The sequence below is a fragment of the Mytilus galloprovincialis genome, chromosome 6 (assembly GCF_965363235.1).
Source record: "Mytilus galloprovincialis chromosome 6, xbMytGall1.hap1.1, whole genome shotgun sequence".
Classification (NCBI taxonomy): Eukaryota; Metazoa; Mollusca; class Bivalvia; order Mytilida; family Mytilidae; genus Mytilus; species Mytilus galloprovincialis.
Genome location: NC_134843.1, coordinates 101465848 through 101482093, shown reverse-complemented (window position 1 = coordinate 101482093; position 16246 = coordinate 101465848). Strand labels below are relative to the sequence as shown.

General features: G+C 32.4%; 1 protein-coding gene across 1 annotated transcript in view; it reads left to right on the top strand.

Moving 5' to 3' along the window:
* The first annotated feature begins 2358 nt into the window (after positions 1-2358).
* The window catches only part of LOC143078465 (nephrin-like), a 34482-nt gene continuing 20594 nt past the window's right edge, over positions 2359-16246 (top strand). The window contains exons 1-4 of the mRNA XM_076253325.1: positions 2359-2713; positions 4225-4527; positions 8386-8670; positions 10082-10363. Coding sequence (XP_076109440.1) covers positions 2455-2713; positions 4225-4527; positions 8386-8670; positions 10082-10363 — 1129 coding nt within the window. The 5' untranslated portion in view covers positions 2359-2454. The remainder of the gene's footprint in view (positions 2714-4224; positions 4528-8385; positions 8671-10081; positions 10364-16246) is intronic.

Here is a 16246-nt window from a genome sequence, read left to right as displayed (position 1 = left end):
ATCTGTCCAATGCATAGATATGATTTGATCTTGAGCATTCTTGTCCTCATGACACGGAGAAGCAGACCTGTCAACAGCTCTAGTTTGGAGACGAATGAGAATAGGAATTGACAAATAAAAAATGAGCATATAACAGGTAAGAACAATTGCCATATGAAAACGAAAATATTGTTGTAGTTAAACACTGCTTCTTTGTTAGTTTACTTTAGCACGAAATGGAAACAGCTTACATTTTGTTACCTGTGTATTTATAAAGGTACATTATTATATCTTTAAATTTAAAAACCATGGGTGTATACTTAGGTATAACTAGGAAGTTATTGATATAAATAACTTGCATACTTCCTGTTCAAAATGAAAAAGACGCACATATTATTTATCATATACGTCTGTTTTAAATGTGAGTATAGTTACATACCGGTTTTTCTCAAAGTACCATCTCGTGCATGTTTCGATTAATGCATGTAATATTTGCCTTTTTGATAAATACAAAACATCTTGACGACCTGCATGATGTGTTTCAACAAACATTATCAGATAATTTAGTTCAACGCCATAAATTGAACTGTAAGGATAGCAGCAGTTTAAGGTTTCAACTCCCTCAGGCAAAGTTGACTTTAGATAAATTTGGCTATTTATTTTAGGTATTTTTTGTCATATAGCTCTTCAACGGGTTCGGTACTTATACATCTTCGGATTTCAAAAGTTTAGCTTTAACCGTTCCTGATGAAGGTAAATCCAGAAAAGCGCTTCGGACGCATGAAATTATTAAACGTGCTGTTTCCCATTTTTTACAACACTGGGTCGATACCTCTGCTGGTGGACTATCAGTCCACGAGGGTATTTTCAGCTCAGTAGTCAGTACTTCGGTACTGACATGATTAAACAAACTTTTTCTGAAATTATCCGTTTATAAATTTTGAAATTATTAAGAAACTAAGGTTTCAAATCCCTCAGGCAAAGTTGACTTTAGATGAATTTGGCTATTTATGTTAGGTATGTTTTTCTTATAGCTCTTCAACGGGTTCGGTTCTTATACATCTTCGGATTTCAAATGTTTGGCTTTGAGCGGGCCTGATGAAGGCAAATCCAGAAAAGCGCTTCGGACGCATGAAATTATTAAACGTGTTGTTTTCCATTTTTTAATGAAAGAGGGACAAAAGATACCAGAGGGACAGTCAAACTCGCAAATCGAAAGCAAACTGACAACGCCATGGCTAAAAATAAAAAGGACAAACAGAAAAACAATAGTACACATGACACAACATAGAAAAACTAAAGAATAATGAATCATACAAAAATAAAAACAGGAAACAGTGTTCCAAAGATTATATAAACTGATCTCTAATATAAAAAATAAGAAAAGTATAATTGCCAATAAGACAACACTCCACAAAAGACCAAATGACTCCTGAATTAACAAATATAGGTAACAGTACGGCTTTCAACAATGAGGAAAAACCATACCGCATAGTCAGATATGAAAAAAAACATGAAATGACAAATGTTAATCAATTGCAAAAAGAAAACTAAATTATGCACAAGATAATGAACGAAAAAAATAATGATACATAACAACGAACTTGTATATGGGATCAAAAGTTAAACTGAATTTGAGTTAATCAAATTTTATCATTGTAAATCTAATATGATATATCGATATTATTCAAGTGTCTTTGAATCACCAATAAACTAACATTTGTTGACAAATTGCTCAACTAAACCATTACACATGATAGTAACACTCGACACTATATGTTCACAAAAGGGGGGTTATTACCCAAGATTACCCAAGACGAAGAAGAAGAGTGTGTTATTGTTAATCACTCAAACACCTTATCCAAGGGCAATATTGTTTTTATTCATTGTACTGAATGCCTTATGAGTTAAGAGAGCACAATATTATTAAAAGGACAATTCATTAAAAAAAATGTCATAAATTAAGATCAATTCTAATAACAACATCAAAACGACGGAAATAATGTAAAAATAAGAATTGGTAAACCTCGGCAGTAGCGGGTTCCAAATCGGCACACTTCAGGCTCAGGCGGGTTTTAAGGCATTAACACCCGTTGCTTATACTATCACATATTTCTATTAGGAAAGGGGGGTGTGTGGCTTATGAAAAAAAAAATGTGAAAATTAACAAACCATGTGTCCAATGGAATGAATTGATAATTTAAGTAATTCGGATAAAGCATTATATCATCTCAAACGAATTTAGAGCCTTACAGAACTTGATACGAAATTTTAAACCAAACTTCTATTTTTCTTGCTTTATTATTGATGATTTTTACACTAAAAACAAACACAATAGAAATTTTCCTTCTTTTAGGTGTTGCGTTGAATACACCAAAAGTGACAATTATACCCCAATCAACAGCTAAGATACAAGAAAATACAGTATACCAGTTTACGTGTTCTATAACAGTTCAGACTAATTGGAGAAGTGTTATGTTTTTCGACAGTACTATAGGTAGTTCTACTGTTGCATTATTCTTTAACCAAAATGGATGTTTATTTGTTCCATTGTCGTCGGGTTTTCAGGATGTGTATGGAATCACTTGTGGAGCAACACTTGGAACGTTTCTTTTTACAATTAAAAAAGTGACAGAAAAACACAATAATCAAACAGTGACATGCCAAGCTCAGTACGGAACTGGAAACGACTTAGACATCTTTGTTTCTGATTCAGTAGTTATTATGGTTATCAGTAAGTATTTGACTTCATTCAACTTTGACTAATAAACAATTTACAATAATATAGATGATTCGTTGATATCAAAGGACATTGAAAAATACAACAAATAACAATATAGCCGAACGCGATAACGTACTAAAAACTTGTTCGCAAAACATTTTTCATAGCTTTCAAAACTAACATCATAAAAAACCGATGCAATTGTATCTTTTTGAAAAGAGAAGGTTTGTTTTCTTCACAAGTGTAGAATCGTGTATTTAGTACATATTCAATGAAATGTTAATTTTTACTACACTTCCATGAATTATTTTTGAGTTTTCAATAGTAATAATTTGTTTGTTGTTTGTTGTTTCATTATTCCTGGTTTATTTATATCTGTTTCAGTTGCAAACATTTCCCTTTTATTTAAAAAAACATACAAACAAAAACGTAGTCGGCACTCCGAAACGACATGATTTATAACAAACATTTATAAGATTATATATTTATAATTTATGAAATTAGAAAAAAAGGTTTCTACTCACTCAGGCATAGTAGACCTCACTGGATTTAGCTATTTTCTACGTCCTTTTTGGTTATATAGTTTATTGTCTTATTGTTTGTCATGGCATGAAATTCCTTACGTTTGATAAACATTATTCTAGAAATCTTTGGAAATTTCATAATGCCAAGTACTTTGACATTACTTTTCAGTTAAAATGCAAATAAAATAAAATAAAATTGATGGCAGCTTGTCATCTCTGGAACTGACGACACTATCCTGTGATAAACAAATATTAAATGTGTCTTACCGTAAACAGGAATAGAAAGATGTGTAACTAATCTACAAACAACTGATAATCATATATAGGTTTAACGAAAAAATATTTCACCAACACCATCCCATTCGATCATAGTGATAAAAAAGATACCAAGATTCAAAACGGTAGGTAAGTTTTCAAAAGGCAAATCAAAAAGCTCAAATATATCCAAATAAAAAGAAACCAACATGTTTTATTGGGAGTTAAACCTCTCACTTCTTTGACATCGAATAAAATTTCACTATATTGGCAACAATGTGTGAACAAAACATACAGGTAAAAATATAAGATATTGGGATACATCAGTCAACATTGTGCTATTATTTTGATCTCTATAAAACAATTCTAAATACGTTTTAATGACATTTGGACTAAGTACAAATGTACATAGGCAAAAATAAAAAAAACACGAATTTAAAAAATGATCATGGAACAGGAACACAATGGCGGAATGTTTCAGTAAAGAGCCACGCCACAAGATATTAACAAAATGGACGAAACAGAAAGTAGATGTTCAAAATATGAAAAGACAAATGAAAGAACACTATAACACGTCATTAAGATAATACACAACGTCAGTACCGAGAATCTTTACTACAAGACAACAATGCAATATTTATCAATATGGTCTTGGAAAAAGGACGAGACGTTTTTTCCCATAACCCCGTTTGATCTCCTTTAAAAGTAGTTGATACAAAATATAATATTGTATTTTTAATGCAGTTCCATTGACAAGTATAAGCATTTCCCCTGATACAACGTTGAGAAATGTCAAAAGAGATTCACCAGGGCCATTCCGGTGTATCGCAACTAGCAGGCCTTTATCTGTTATATTATGGAGGAAAGCAAGAAACGGACAAAATATCGAAGATCTGGCGTCACATGAAGAGCAAATAAATGAAACAATAGTAGATAGCTATCTAAATTATACAGGAAACGAAGCTGATGAAGGAGTCGACATCTACTGTATAGGACAATATAATGGAACACATATAGAGTCAAAAAGAGTACGACTTCGAATAATATGTAAGTAATCAATTGATGTATATAAATACAAAGAATCAGAGTATTCATGCTTACTTTCGTAAATATAAAAAAAGATGGATAGATCAGTTTAGCTTAAAAGAAAAAGTTATGTATCATTTCTGTATTAAATGCTTCGGTATTGAAATGATTCAAAACATACCTTTTGTAGATTGGCCGTTTATCAATCATTAAAATAATAAAATTCAAAAGTCCCTCAAAAGCTTACCTCAGATGGATTTGACTATTCGATTAGTTGCCCTTTAGTTATATCGGCCATCATATTGTTTGGTACCTAAACATCCTCGGCTTTCAGACGTTTAGTTTTGGGCGTTTCTGAAGAGGATAAAATCAGAAAATTACTTCGGTCTTTAGAAAAATATACAGTGTTAATCCATTATTGGTTTAATCACTGAAATGAAATTTGTTCTTTTTTGCATTATCGGAGTTAATGATTGTTATGTTTTTCATTTTCGAAAATCGGAGGTGATACTTTATAATTAATAAAGTAAGTTAAACTAATAATTGTTCCTGCTATTTTATATTAATTGATGCTTATTATCGCGAAGTCAATTTTTGGTGTTTATCTCTATGATTTGTTTTCTCTTTGATAAATGACGTTTCTAATCATCTCTTTTTCTATTGTAAAGTTAACAATTGAACTGTTTCCTTTTGTTGAAGAGGTGTTTATCTATTTAAAAGCGGACAAGTTCCTATACTATTATATATCATAATTACATAAAGTTGAGAAAAGAACAAGAACATTAGAATAATACAGAAATGATAAAAATAAGAATGTGTCAAAGAGACAAAAACCCGACCAAAGAACAAACAACAGCAGAAGACCATCAATGGGTATCAAACGGAGAAAATACCACAGCTGGAGGAGGTCATTAGCTGACTTCTACATATAATTGTGCACTAGTTCAGTAAAAATGGACGTCACTAAACCGAATCATCCATGAATGAACTAAAATTAAAACAACATAAGACTTACGAATCCTTGAGGCACCTGACTTGGGACAGGCGCAAAAATGCGGCGGGATTAAATTTTTTTTCGAGATCTCAACCATGCCCTATACCTCTAGCCAATGTAGAATAGAGAAAAACATAGTAATACACACAGCAAGCTGAGCTTTAACAAGTCCGAGTCTGATGTCAGAATGGGTAACAAAAGAAACTTAACAAAATGACAATGATACATAAACGAACAAAGGACTACTAGCAAGTACTGACATGTCAGCCCCATACTCCAATTTAACAGATTGATAGATTATGTCTCCACCATAAATAAATCAAGTACATTCCGTCTCGTTAGGCTGTTTATTATCATTCCATCATAAAATATACGAGAAAAACATACCATGTATCATGCCAACAACTGTATTTAGAATAAATGTGTTTATTTCCGATGCAAATCTAGTGAATCAATATAATTAATAAAATATGCAATCCTTAATGACCTGTCGACAGTATCGTAACTATATCACTTCCGAATTAGTGTGTTTAAAGGTTTGTTAAGCTTTTGAAGTTAATACTAACATTTTTTGTGCTTTGTAAAGAATATCAAAAAAAAAAAATTTTGGATGTGAAATACTTGAACGTTTAAGATATCTGAATTGAATATACGAATGTTGTCCTGTAATTGTTTTGACTAGTTTTTGCTATCGAAAACCCTGATGTAACAATTTTACAGTAATACTGATATAATACATATACTAGTAAGATTTTATTTGAAAGACAATTATTATGCATTACCGGACTTCTTGGTTTTGGGCCATCTTTATTCATATGTAATTTGGTAAAATGCTCGAGTATCGAAAATAAAAAATCAATTGCAATATGGTATTCTTAGTTATAAAACCATTATATACCGAAGACCACACGTCGAGGATGTTAACACAGGGTCATCTTACTTACTTTAGCAATACATGTAAGCAAATCCAATAACACATAGTTGAAGAGCAATGACACTGCTGGATGAAGGTTTCCCCAGACGATTTCACGGTCTAAGTAGGCAACACTTTGGAGTCCGTGTTGAACATGGTTAACATCAGAAAAACAAAATGAAAGAAAGAAAGTCATGTACAAGGGCTATTCGCGAAGAATAAGATTTTGACAGTTAAAGAAATTAGTAAAACAAAAGCAACAGTTCAAAACTTCTATTAAAAAGTCATAAATCGAGTAAGCGAAAAAAAAAATCTGGGTTACAAACTAACATCGAAAGAAACTAATCAACTATAAGAGGAAAACAACCGAACAACAAAATGATATGATAACGCATAGAATATAAACATTGGTAATTATCTATGGCTTTTATTCTTCAACGTAAAGGTCATTCTCCGTAAACATGACCACGATTTGACACAACAGCTAGGTAGGTTGTGATTAGAGCCTATGAGGGTCACTTGATGCTTCATTTTTGGTCTAGATGTGTTTATTACAAAAATTATTACAAAATATGGGGCGATGCTACAGCAGGTGACCCCCTCCGAGGGTGTCACCAAGTTCTCTTCAAGTCTTGGTTGACATGAATTATCATTGTTATGGTCATGAATATAAATAAATTAGTGTTATCAACGGTTTACAGTTGTGTTAATCGGTTAACCATCGGAAGGACCGAATATCAGATACATTAAACGTTAACCGGTTAACCGGACTATTTTCGATCTTAATATGTTTGATGACAATGTGAATTGAATTCATTAAATACTTTTGGTCTAAAAATGATTGTCGTAATAATTAATCTAACAAATCTATTGTCCAGGTTATTGATTGTTATTGTTAATACTAAAATATTAAATTAATAGAACTTAGACAACTTGTCTATCATCTCGAGGCAAGATCTTAAAAGAGGGGAGATAGACACCAGAGGGACAGTCAAACTCATAAATCGAAAATAAACTGACAACGCCATGGCTAAAAACGATAAAGACAGACAGACAAACAGTAGAACACATGTCACAACATATAAAACTAGAGAATACGTAACACGAACCCCTTCAAAAACTGGGGGTAATCTCAGATGCTCCGGAAGGGTAAGCATGTCCTGCTCCACACGTGGTACCCGTCGTGTTGCTCATGTTATAACAAATCCGGTAAATTGTCGGATTCGGTAGGTCACATTCATTAAATAGACATAATTAGTATACATATTTCTTTTAAAAACTTTAAATCAGTAATCTGATTAAATTTTACGATTTCCGATTTACTTCATGTGACATTTCATTTTTTATCTCATATTGCGTAGACCTTCTTCTGAAAGTGCCGCCTTCATAGTGCAAGAATTGTGAATTTAAAATCAACGTGAACGTATCAAATGTACACTTGATGGTACGAGTATCAGTCGCAATCATTTAAAATTGAAACAATCCACATCATTTTCTTAGACATAAGAGGAAATGAAAGAATCAGACATTTTCAATTCGACGACATCAAAAAGGTTTTTTATTTTTCATAGTAGATACGGTGTATTGGATTATTTAAATCAAGATTTTATCAGGAATTCTCACAGACAAGCATGATAATTCCAAAGTACAAACACTAATTCATCGTATAATATAACGTACATTTGTAGGGTACTTTACTATAGAAAAGGCCTTCTAACATGAACTTAAACTACCGGTTAACCGGTTAATCGGTCGAACGATTATCCGAGTAACCGGTTAGTAATAATTGTACAATTTGACAACACTAAAAAAAACCCAATATTTTCCAAAATTTGTATTTTTCAAAATGCTTATGAACGCCAAATGAAAAGTCGCCAAATGAACATCAATATTGGACACCAATAGCATATTCAAGGTAAGCTTATAGGTAATACAAATTTTGCCTTTGAAAAATATATTGTATCTTATTTAGATGCGCCTGATACAGGACCAAGTATACAACAGATACCTGCTGGAAATATAATCACTGGTGATAATTTGATGTTAACATGTACAGTATCAGGAGGAAATCCATTACCAATTCTGTCTTGGAACTGTACTGGTATAAAGACTAACAAAACAAAAGGAAGCGAATCATCATACAGTGTTGCGTTTACGGTAAATAAAGCTAACAGCAACATGATATGTACCTGTTCTGTTTTCTATCATCCTGTTTTATCATACAGACCATCTGTACACCATTTGTTGGTTGTGTTCTGTAAGTATATTTACATCAATTTGTTTAAGACAATTTAAGTTACTTGCTGGTTCATGTAAGTTAACTGAGAAATTCGGAAACCATCGTTCATATAGAACTTATAATCCTAAAATAACACAATGAAAAGTTTTGAAAGTGAACAAGGTTCTTCAAGAAGATTGATATACAAGAGTATTTCTGGTAGAGGCAACACACAGATATTGAAAAATTATAAAACACAAAAACCTGCTCTGAAAACTAAACCAAGAGCAACACGAATCCCCTTTTCAACAAAATGTTGGGGGATCTCAGTTGCTCCTGAAAGGTAAACAGATTCTGCTCTATATGTAGCATCTTTCATGTTGCTAATGTAAGTACAAATAAGTGACAGTTCTAGTTGGTTAATTGTTCATACGAGAAAAAGAGCCTGGGATTCTGCTTCAGGCAGTCAAATCATATTCATTTTTTCCTGTGAGAGTGATTTTCATAACGGTTGACCAACTCGTGATAGTGATCTTTAAAAATTAGATGGCATTTCACAATTCATATGAAGCAGTTTTATTTTGAAAACTGATAATTTGATTTTTTTTAAGGTTTGGACACAAGTGTTTGTGAAGCACTTATTACTATAGAACCAGGTTTAAACCACCATTTTCTACATTTGAAAATGCCTGTACCAAGTCAGGAATTTCAAGTTGTTGTTTAAATTTCATTTTTATTAAAAAAAAATATCCTAAATTGATAAAATTCAGTTAATAGATACAAAGAATAGGTCTAGTTTGGTTAAGACTTGGTCGAGTATAGTTCAGACTAGGTCGAGTATGGTTGAGACTAGGTCGAGTACGGTTCAAACTTGGCCGAGTACAGTTCAGACTCGTATAAAACGGTTAAGTACTGGTCAAGTACACATTCATACTGTTAAGTATGGTTCAGACTACAGTCGAGTATTATCAAGTAAATCACAGACGAATTCAGACTGGTCGAGTACAGATATAGGCCATTTCAGACTTTTAATGGTTTGTAGTGTAAATAAAGGCAACAGTAGTATACCGCTATTCGAAATACATAAATCAATAGAGAAAAAAACGAATCCGGGTTAAAAACTAAAACTGAGGGAAACGTATCAAATATAAGAGTCATTGTTAACAAATTCATAAGTGTTTTACATTTAAAGGACCACATTGGAAACATATCAAATTATTTTCCTTGATTTATCTTCACCCGAAACGCTCAAACCCAAACATTTCAAACTACTAAAACCTCTAAATAATTTTGAGGCCTCAAGTCCTTATACCGGTATGTATTTACTTATATCGCATAAAACAACCTTTTCAAATACAAAACAAAAAAGGACACAAAATCAAACAAGTAGCATAGAAATTAGTTTTTGATCATATTAATCAGAAATATGTTTCCAATGTTTTCATTCCAGATGTTCCTGAAAAGGTCCCGATTATACAACAGATGCCTACCGGCGGTATTATTTCTGGAAATAAAGTGCAACTAGCATGTTCAACATATGGCGGTAATCCTCTACCCATATTGTCCTGGAACTGTATTGGAACCCTAAAAAACCTTACAACAGGAATCATGGCATCCTATAGTGTCGAATTTATTGTGGACAAAAGTGACAACAACAAAGTGTGCTCTTGTATAGCCACACACATTATTTCACTATACAATCCAATTATTCAGCATACTTTGATTGTTCACTGTAAGTTAAACTAATATTACGTTTGTGAAATTTTGTGTGTGGAGGCTCTCTTTTGTATTCTGTTTTTTTTCTCTTGAAAAACATAGATATCGAAGAAAATTTCTAAGCTGTGTATATTGACAGTGTCATATGTCAGTTTTGTTAACACGTAATAACTTTGAAGGTCAAAAGATCCCTACTTTGTTTTGTAAGATACGCATAGAATTTAAAAATTGGTGACTCACATGATTGTCTGTGGCTTTTATTCTTCAACGTAAAGGTCATCCTCCAAAAACATGTTTAACCCCGCCGCATTTTGCGCATGTCCCAAGTTAGGAGCCTCTTGCCTTTGTTAGTCTTGTATGATTTTTAATTTTAGTGTCTTGTGTATAATTCGGAGTTTAGTATGACGTCCATTATCACTGAACTAGTATACATATTTTAAGGGGCCAGCTGAAGGACGCCTCCTGGTGCTGGAGTTTCTCGCTACATTTAAGACCCATTGGTGGCCTTTGGCTGTTGACTGCTCTAGGGTTGTTTTTTTTTTCGCTTTGACACATTCCCCATTTCCTTTCTCAATTTTATTTTTACAGAGTTTGTCTTTAATGCCGTGTGGAGACAGTAAAGTGCTTCCCCGTGCTTAAGGTTTATGCTCTTATGTTATACTAGATTTTGGAGTGTGTGTCCGAGCTAGAACCTCTCTGTGTTTATTACTTTAGGAATATTTATCAAAAAGTGGTATTTTAATATTCAGCCCCATACATCTATTTATTTAGACGTTAGTCAGAACATTGATATACCCTATCGATTGTTAAATTTGTCGGGTAATTTATGACAAAAAGCCTTTGACGTCTTTAACCGAACAGTTTTCTCATTTTCACATTATTCAATTTACTGTGTGTTGGTTCATATTCTGGGCGCCAGTCGTTGCTCCTTTCTGATAAATCCACGTCCCCCAAACAGATATGAGGCTTAGAAATGGAAAAATATTAAATACTAAACTCGTTCAAAGGGTATCACGTCTCAATCTTTAAAATCGCTTATCCAAAAATCCTACCATCGCTAACATTTTTAACAATACAAATCGTGGTTACTATTGATAAGTGTCATGCCAAAAACTGACTTACATATCCACGTCTTTCCACCAACAATACGGTAAGGTCCATGTTTAATGGTCGCACATTTTCTTTAAATTTTAAAACTGATATAACTAGAAAAACAAAGAGTATTATTTATTTACTCATATGAAACAAACCGGGATGCGGTATTTAGTACGTAGGTGAAACTGGACGATATTTATCTAAACGCACGCAAGAACACCTATATCGTTTTAAAAGACCAAATAAATTCAAAAGTATCATTAGAACCTTAGCTGTATTTGGCAAAACGTTTAGGAATTTTGATCCTTAATGCTCTTCAACTTCGTACTGTATTTGAACTTTTTGGATTCTAGCGTCACTGATGAGTCTTTTGTAGACGAAACGCGCGTTGACATATATATATATACAAATTTAGTCCTGGTATCTATGATGAGTTTATTCACAACCACTGGGTCGATGCCACTGCTGTCGGAGATTTATTCCCCCGAGGGTATCACCACCCCAGTAGTCAGCACTTTTTTGTGCTGACATGAATTATCATTGATATGGTCATATTTATAAATTAATTGCTTACAAAATTTTGAATTTTTGAAAAACTAAGACTTTTTGTACCTCAGGCATAGATTACCTTAGCTGTATTTGGCAAAATGTTTAGGAATTTTGGTCCTTGATGCTCTTCAACATTGTACTGTATTTTGCCTTTTTAACTTTTTTGGATTCGAGCGTCACTGATGAGTCTTTTGTAGACAAAATGCGCGTCTGGCGTATACTTACAAAATTTAGTCCTGGTATCTATGATGAGTTGATAATTATCAACATCTTAAGAAGCACAGTCATCCTATTAAATGTTTAACAGTTCAACCTTTATAAGTAGTAAATACACAGCCTGGTAAATATCAATCAAAGTTTGTACGATCACGGAAAATATTTGAAATAAATTGGATTAAAAAATCACAGACAGTCTACCCTCTCGGTCTTAATAATGAGATTGTAACAAACCTAGGGTTGATATAAACTGTATAACCATCATTCGGGAGGAGTGGAATCAACGGCAGTGTAAAGAAACAGATTTGTAATAAACATTACACATGTTACAATGATATTTATTTCAACAGTATTTTCATTTCTTCTTTCAATATAATACACAACAAATACACATTAATCATTCAACAGTCAAAACATTGCATTGGGTGGTCAATATAATGTAGTTAACAGTTCAAAAGCTGAATTCAGAATGCCAGGTTTATCTTCAAGATCCTATTTATGTCTTTTTGGGACAAACGATGACGTAAGAGTAAACATCAAATCATCCAATCAAAAGCAAGGTTGCTTATGTCTTTTGGCTAGAAACGTTTATAAAGACAAACAGAATTCGTTTTTCTTAAATAAGGAAACACTATTAAGGTGGTACCTAACACTTTCACTAAAATTAATTTGGCTCGTTTAATTTTCATAAAATTTTGTTTAAGTATTTACTTTGACCCTTTAACAAAAATATAAAAATTTCAAAAATTTTGAATCAACCGTTTTGTCAAAATTTACACTGGTTATATAGCAGTTTGACAAACACCAATTTTGATCATTGAGAAGCTTAATATTCCTTTTACAACACAACGTAATTAAAACGTTTAGCTGACTTTACAGAGTTATCTCCCTGTAGTGTTAGTTTCCACCTTAAGTTGTCCTAACTTTGTCCTTCTTGCCCGAATTATGTTTAAAAGCGTATAAAACTAAAAGAATATTTCTATATAATGCTGTTTTTATACGGACAGTAAATTCCTTTCTCAATACGGCGTATGAACTTATGTGAAATTAACACAACTTTACGCATTAGATATAATGCTTAAACGAGATCAATGAAAACCCTGTTCTATCATAAATTTAGACAATGTTAATGAAAAGGGAAGCACAAACATAATAAATACGTAATTAATCTGCATTGATAAAGTGTTTACTTAAACAAATAATAATATGAGATCGCAAAGTGAAAGTACAGAATGGTGTCATGACAGGTGTAAACAAGTTGAATCTACCGACAAGATTTGTTAAAATAAATCACTATATGACGGGATAATCAAAGTATTTCATAGGTAAACATTACCAAGATAAAAATATAAAACTGGCCCTTATCGCTTACAAAGTATAAATGGTTAAAATCATGAGTATGAAAGTAAATGCATTTATCAGTGTTTGTGCACTCCAGAGAAGTTGAGCACCCGCAATATTTAAATAAATATATGTTTAAATACAATTAATAACACATTGAATAATAACAATCAACAGTCCAGATTTGTCACAATATCATGAGAATCGGTACTATATCTTGAACCGATTCTGTTTATAAATTTTGGATATAGTTTCACGCCTAGTTTTTGGTGGGGTTCGTGTTGGTTATTCTTTAGTTTTCTATATTGTGTCATGTGTACTATTGTCTGTTTGTCTTTTTCATTTTTAGCCATGGCGTTGTCAGTTTATTTTCGATTTATGAGTTTGACTGTCCTTTGGTATCGTTCGTCCCTCTTCTAAAACCGTTCTCATGGACATAGAAAAATTGCAATAAAAAAAAAAAAAAAAAAATTCGGACCAACCATACAAATATTTCGGACCTTATTTCTATTTCAAAAAAACAACGGCAGACATTATCTGTTAACCAAGCTCTGTTCGTTGCCTATAAATAATTAAAATAAAATTTAAGAGGATTGCAACACTATTTCATATTGCAGTCCTAAGTGTGAAATTGTTCAAATTATAATGGCATACTGTCATTCTAAACTGTTTCCCCTGAAGATCATGAAAAGCATTTTATAAAAATAAAGTATGTCAATAAAGGTTTTGATTTTGTAAATATTGCCGGTATTTTTAACGACCATTCTGTTAAAGACCAAATTCCTGGATATTTTGATAATACTGAACTCCCTCTTATTTGTTTTATTTACAAGAAATCTTCCCGGAAATATTTGTTTAACTAAAGCCAATTTTGTAAAGATGTAAATATCAATGAAAATACACCTGTGTCCTGTAATTGCACGAATTCTGAAAACACGTATGGCCCGGTTTCCCATGTCATAACAGACCTTAACATCGTTTGCAACAAAGAGTTAAAATCAGTCCTCAGTAAAGGACCTAAATATCGTCCCCCGTCAATTATTAATTGGAATGAGTGTCGTAATATCACCCACGACTCACTCCGTACTTACTGTTTGAAATGGGTAAAACGGGAAAAAGCTGACAAAAAATCTTTGGACTCTTTTTTTCATTCAGTTATGAAGATAGTTGATATTCGTATATAACATTTTAAAGAAATTTTACTATTAACAACAACCATAAAACCCCTATTTTGCGTATCAAACATAAACTAAAAGAACTAGTCAAGGAATTTGTTTTTGGCCCGGCTGATAAGGCTGCTAATAATATCATTATTGTTTGACGTAAGTTTTATATTGAGGTTCTGCAAAAGGACATCACGAATTCACCAACATTCAAACTGACTTCATTTTCAGAAAAAAAACACATCTGTAACAAACACAAACTTTAAGCTACTTCTTTACAAGCAGAACCAAATATAATGAAAGTCTCAACTATGTACTAGCTTCCGAAGCTACACAAACAACCTTACAAATATAGATTTATTTCATCTTCAAGCCACTGTTCCACTACTAAATTGTCTGTTCTACTTACTAGTACAGTGGGTACAATACAAAATTTGATAATAAATTGTTCAAATAGGCCTTTGAAAATAGTGGAATTAATTATTTTTGGAGTGTCAAAAACTCGTTGGAAGTACTTGATAAATTGCATGCTAATATTGGTGATTCTGAATCTGTTCAAAGTTTTTTCTACCCTATATACCACTTTGCCTCATATTCTTATTAAGAAAAAAATCAGATCCCTAATAAGCTGGGCATTTACAAAGTCAGAATGCGAGTACATACGTTCAAAATCTTTTAGGTCAGTTTTTAGTAGCAATAAACAAAAGAACTATGTTAATTGGACATACTTTGATACTATATTTGTGCTTGAATTTTTACTTGATAACATTTTTGTTCGCTTTGAGGATTCCGTATATCGTCAAGATATTTGAATTCCAAAGGAGACTAACTGTGCACCACTTATTGCGAACCTGTTTTTGTATTGTTATGAGTTACAATTTATGACTAAAATTAGCAAAAACCCATCAAAACAACATTTGATGCAAAAATTTAACAATACTTTTAGATATTAGGATAATATGTTGGCTCACAGTAATGGCGACTTCAGTATGTATATTAAGGAAATTTATCCTGTTTTACTTTAAATGAAGCTTATACTAATAATGACCACTGCCCTTTCCTCGATCTTGATATCTATATCATTAACATGATTAACGGGAAGCTTAATACAAAAAGTTATGATAAAAGAGATGATTTTTCATTTCCTATCGTTAAATATCCAATTTTAAATTGTGACGTTCCCTTGTCACTATCTTATGGTGTTTATATATCTCAACTTGAACGCTTCGCTCGTGTATGTAACAACGTATTAGATTTTAGAGTGAGAAATTTATGTATTACCGAAAAAAATATTACACCAAGGTTTTTGATATCACAAACTAATCAAAATATTTACTCAATTTTATCATCGGTATAAGAAAATAATTCGTATATATAACTCAACATGCAGACATCTTATACGTTCAGGTATTTCACATCCAATCTTTTATGGTAATATTCTTTACATAGTACAAAACTGTCAGTTCAGTTTTCACCTCAAAAGCTTACAATACCTTTAAACAGACTTATTAAGAAGGGATATAGTTACGATACTG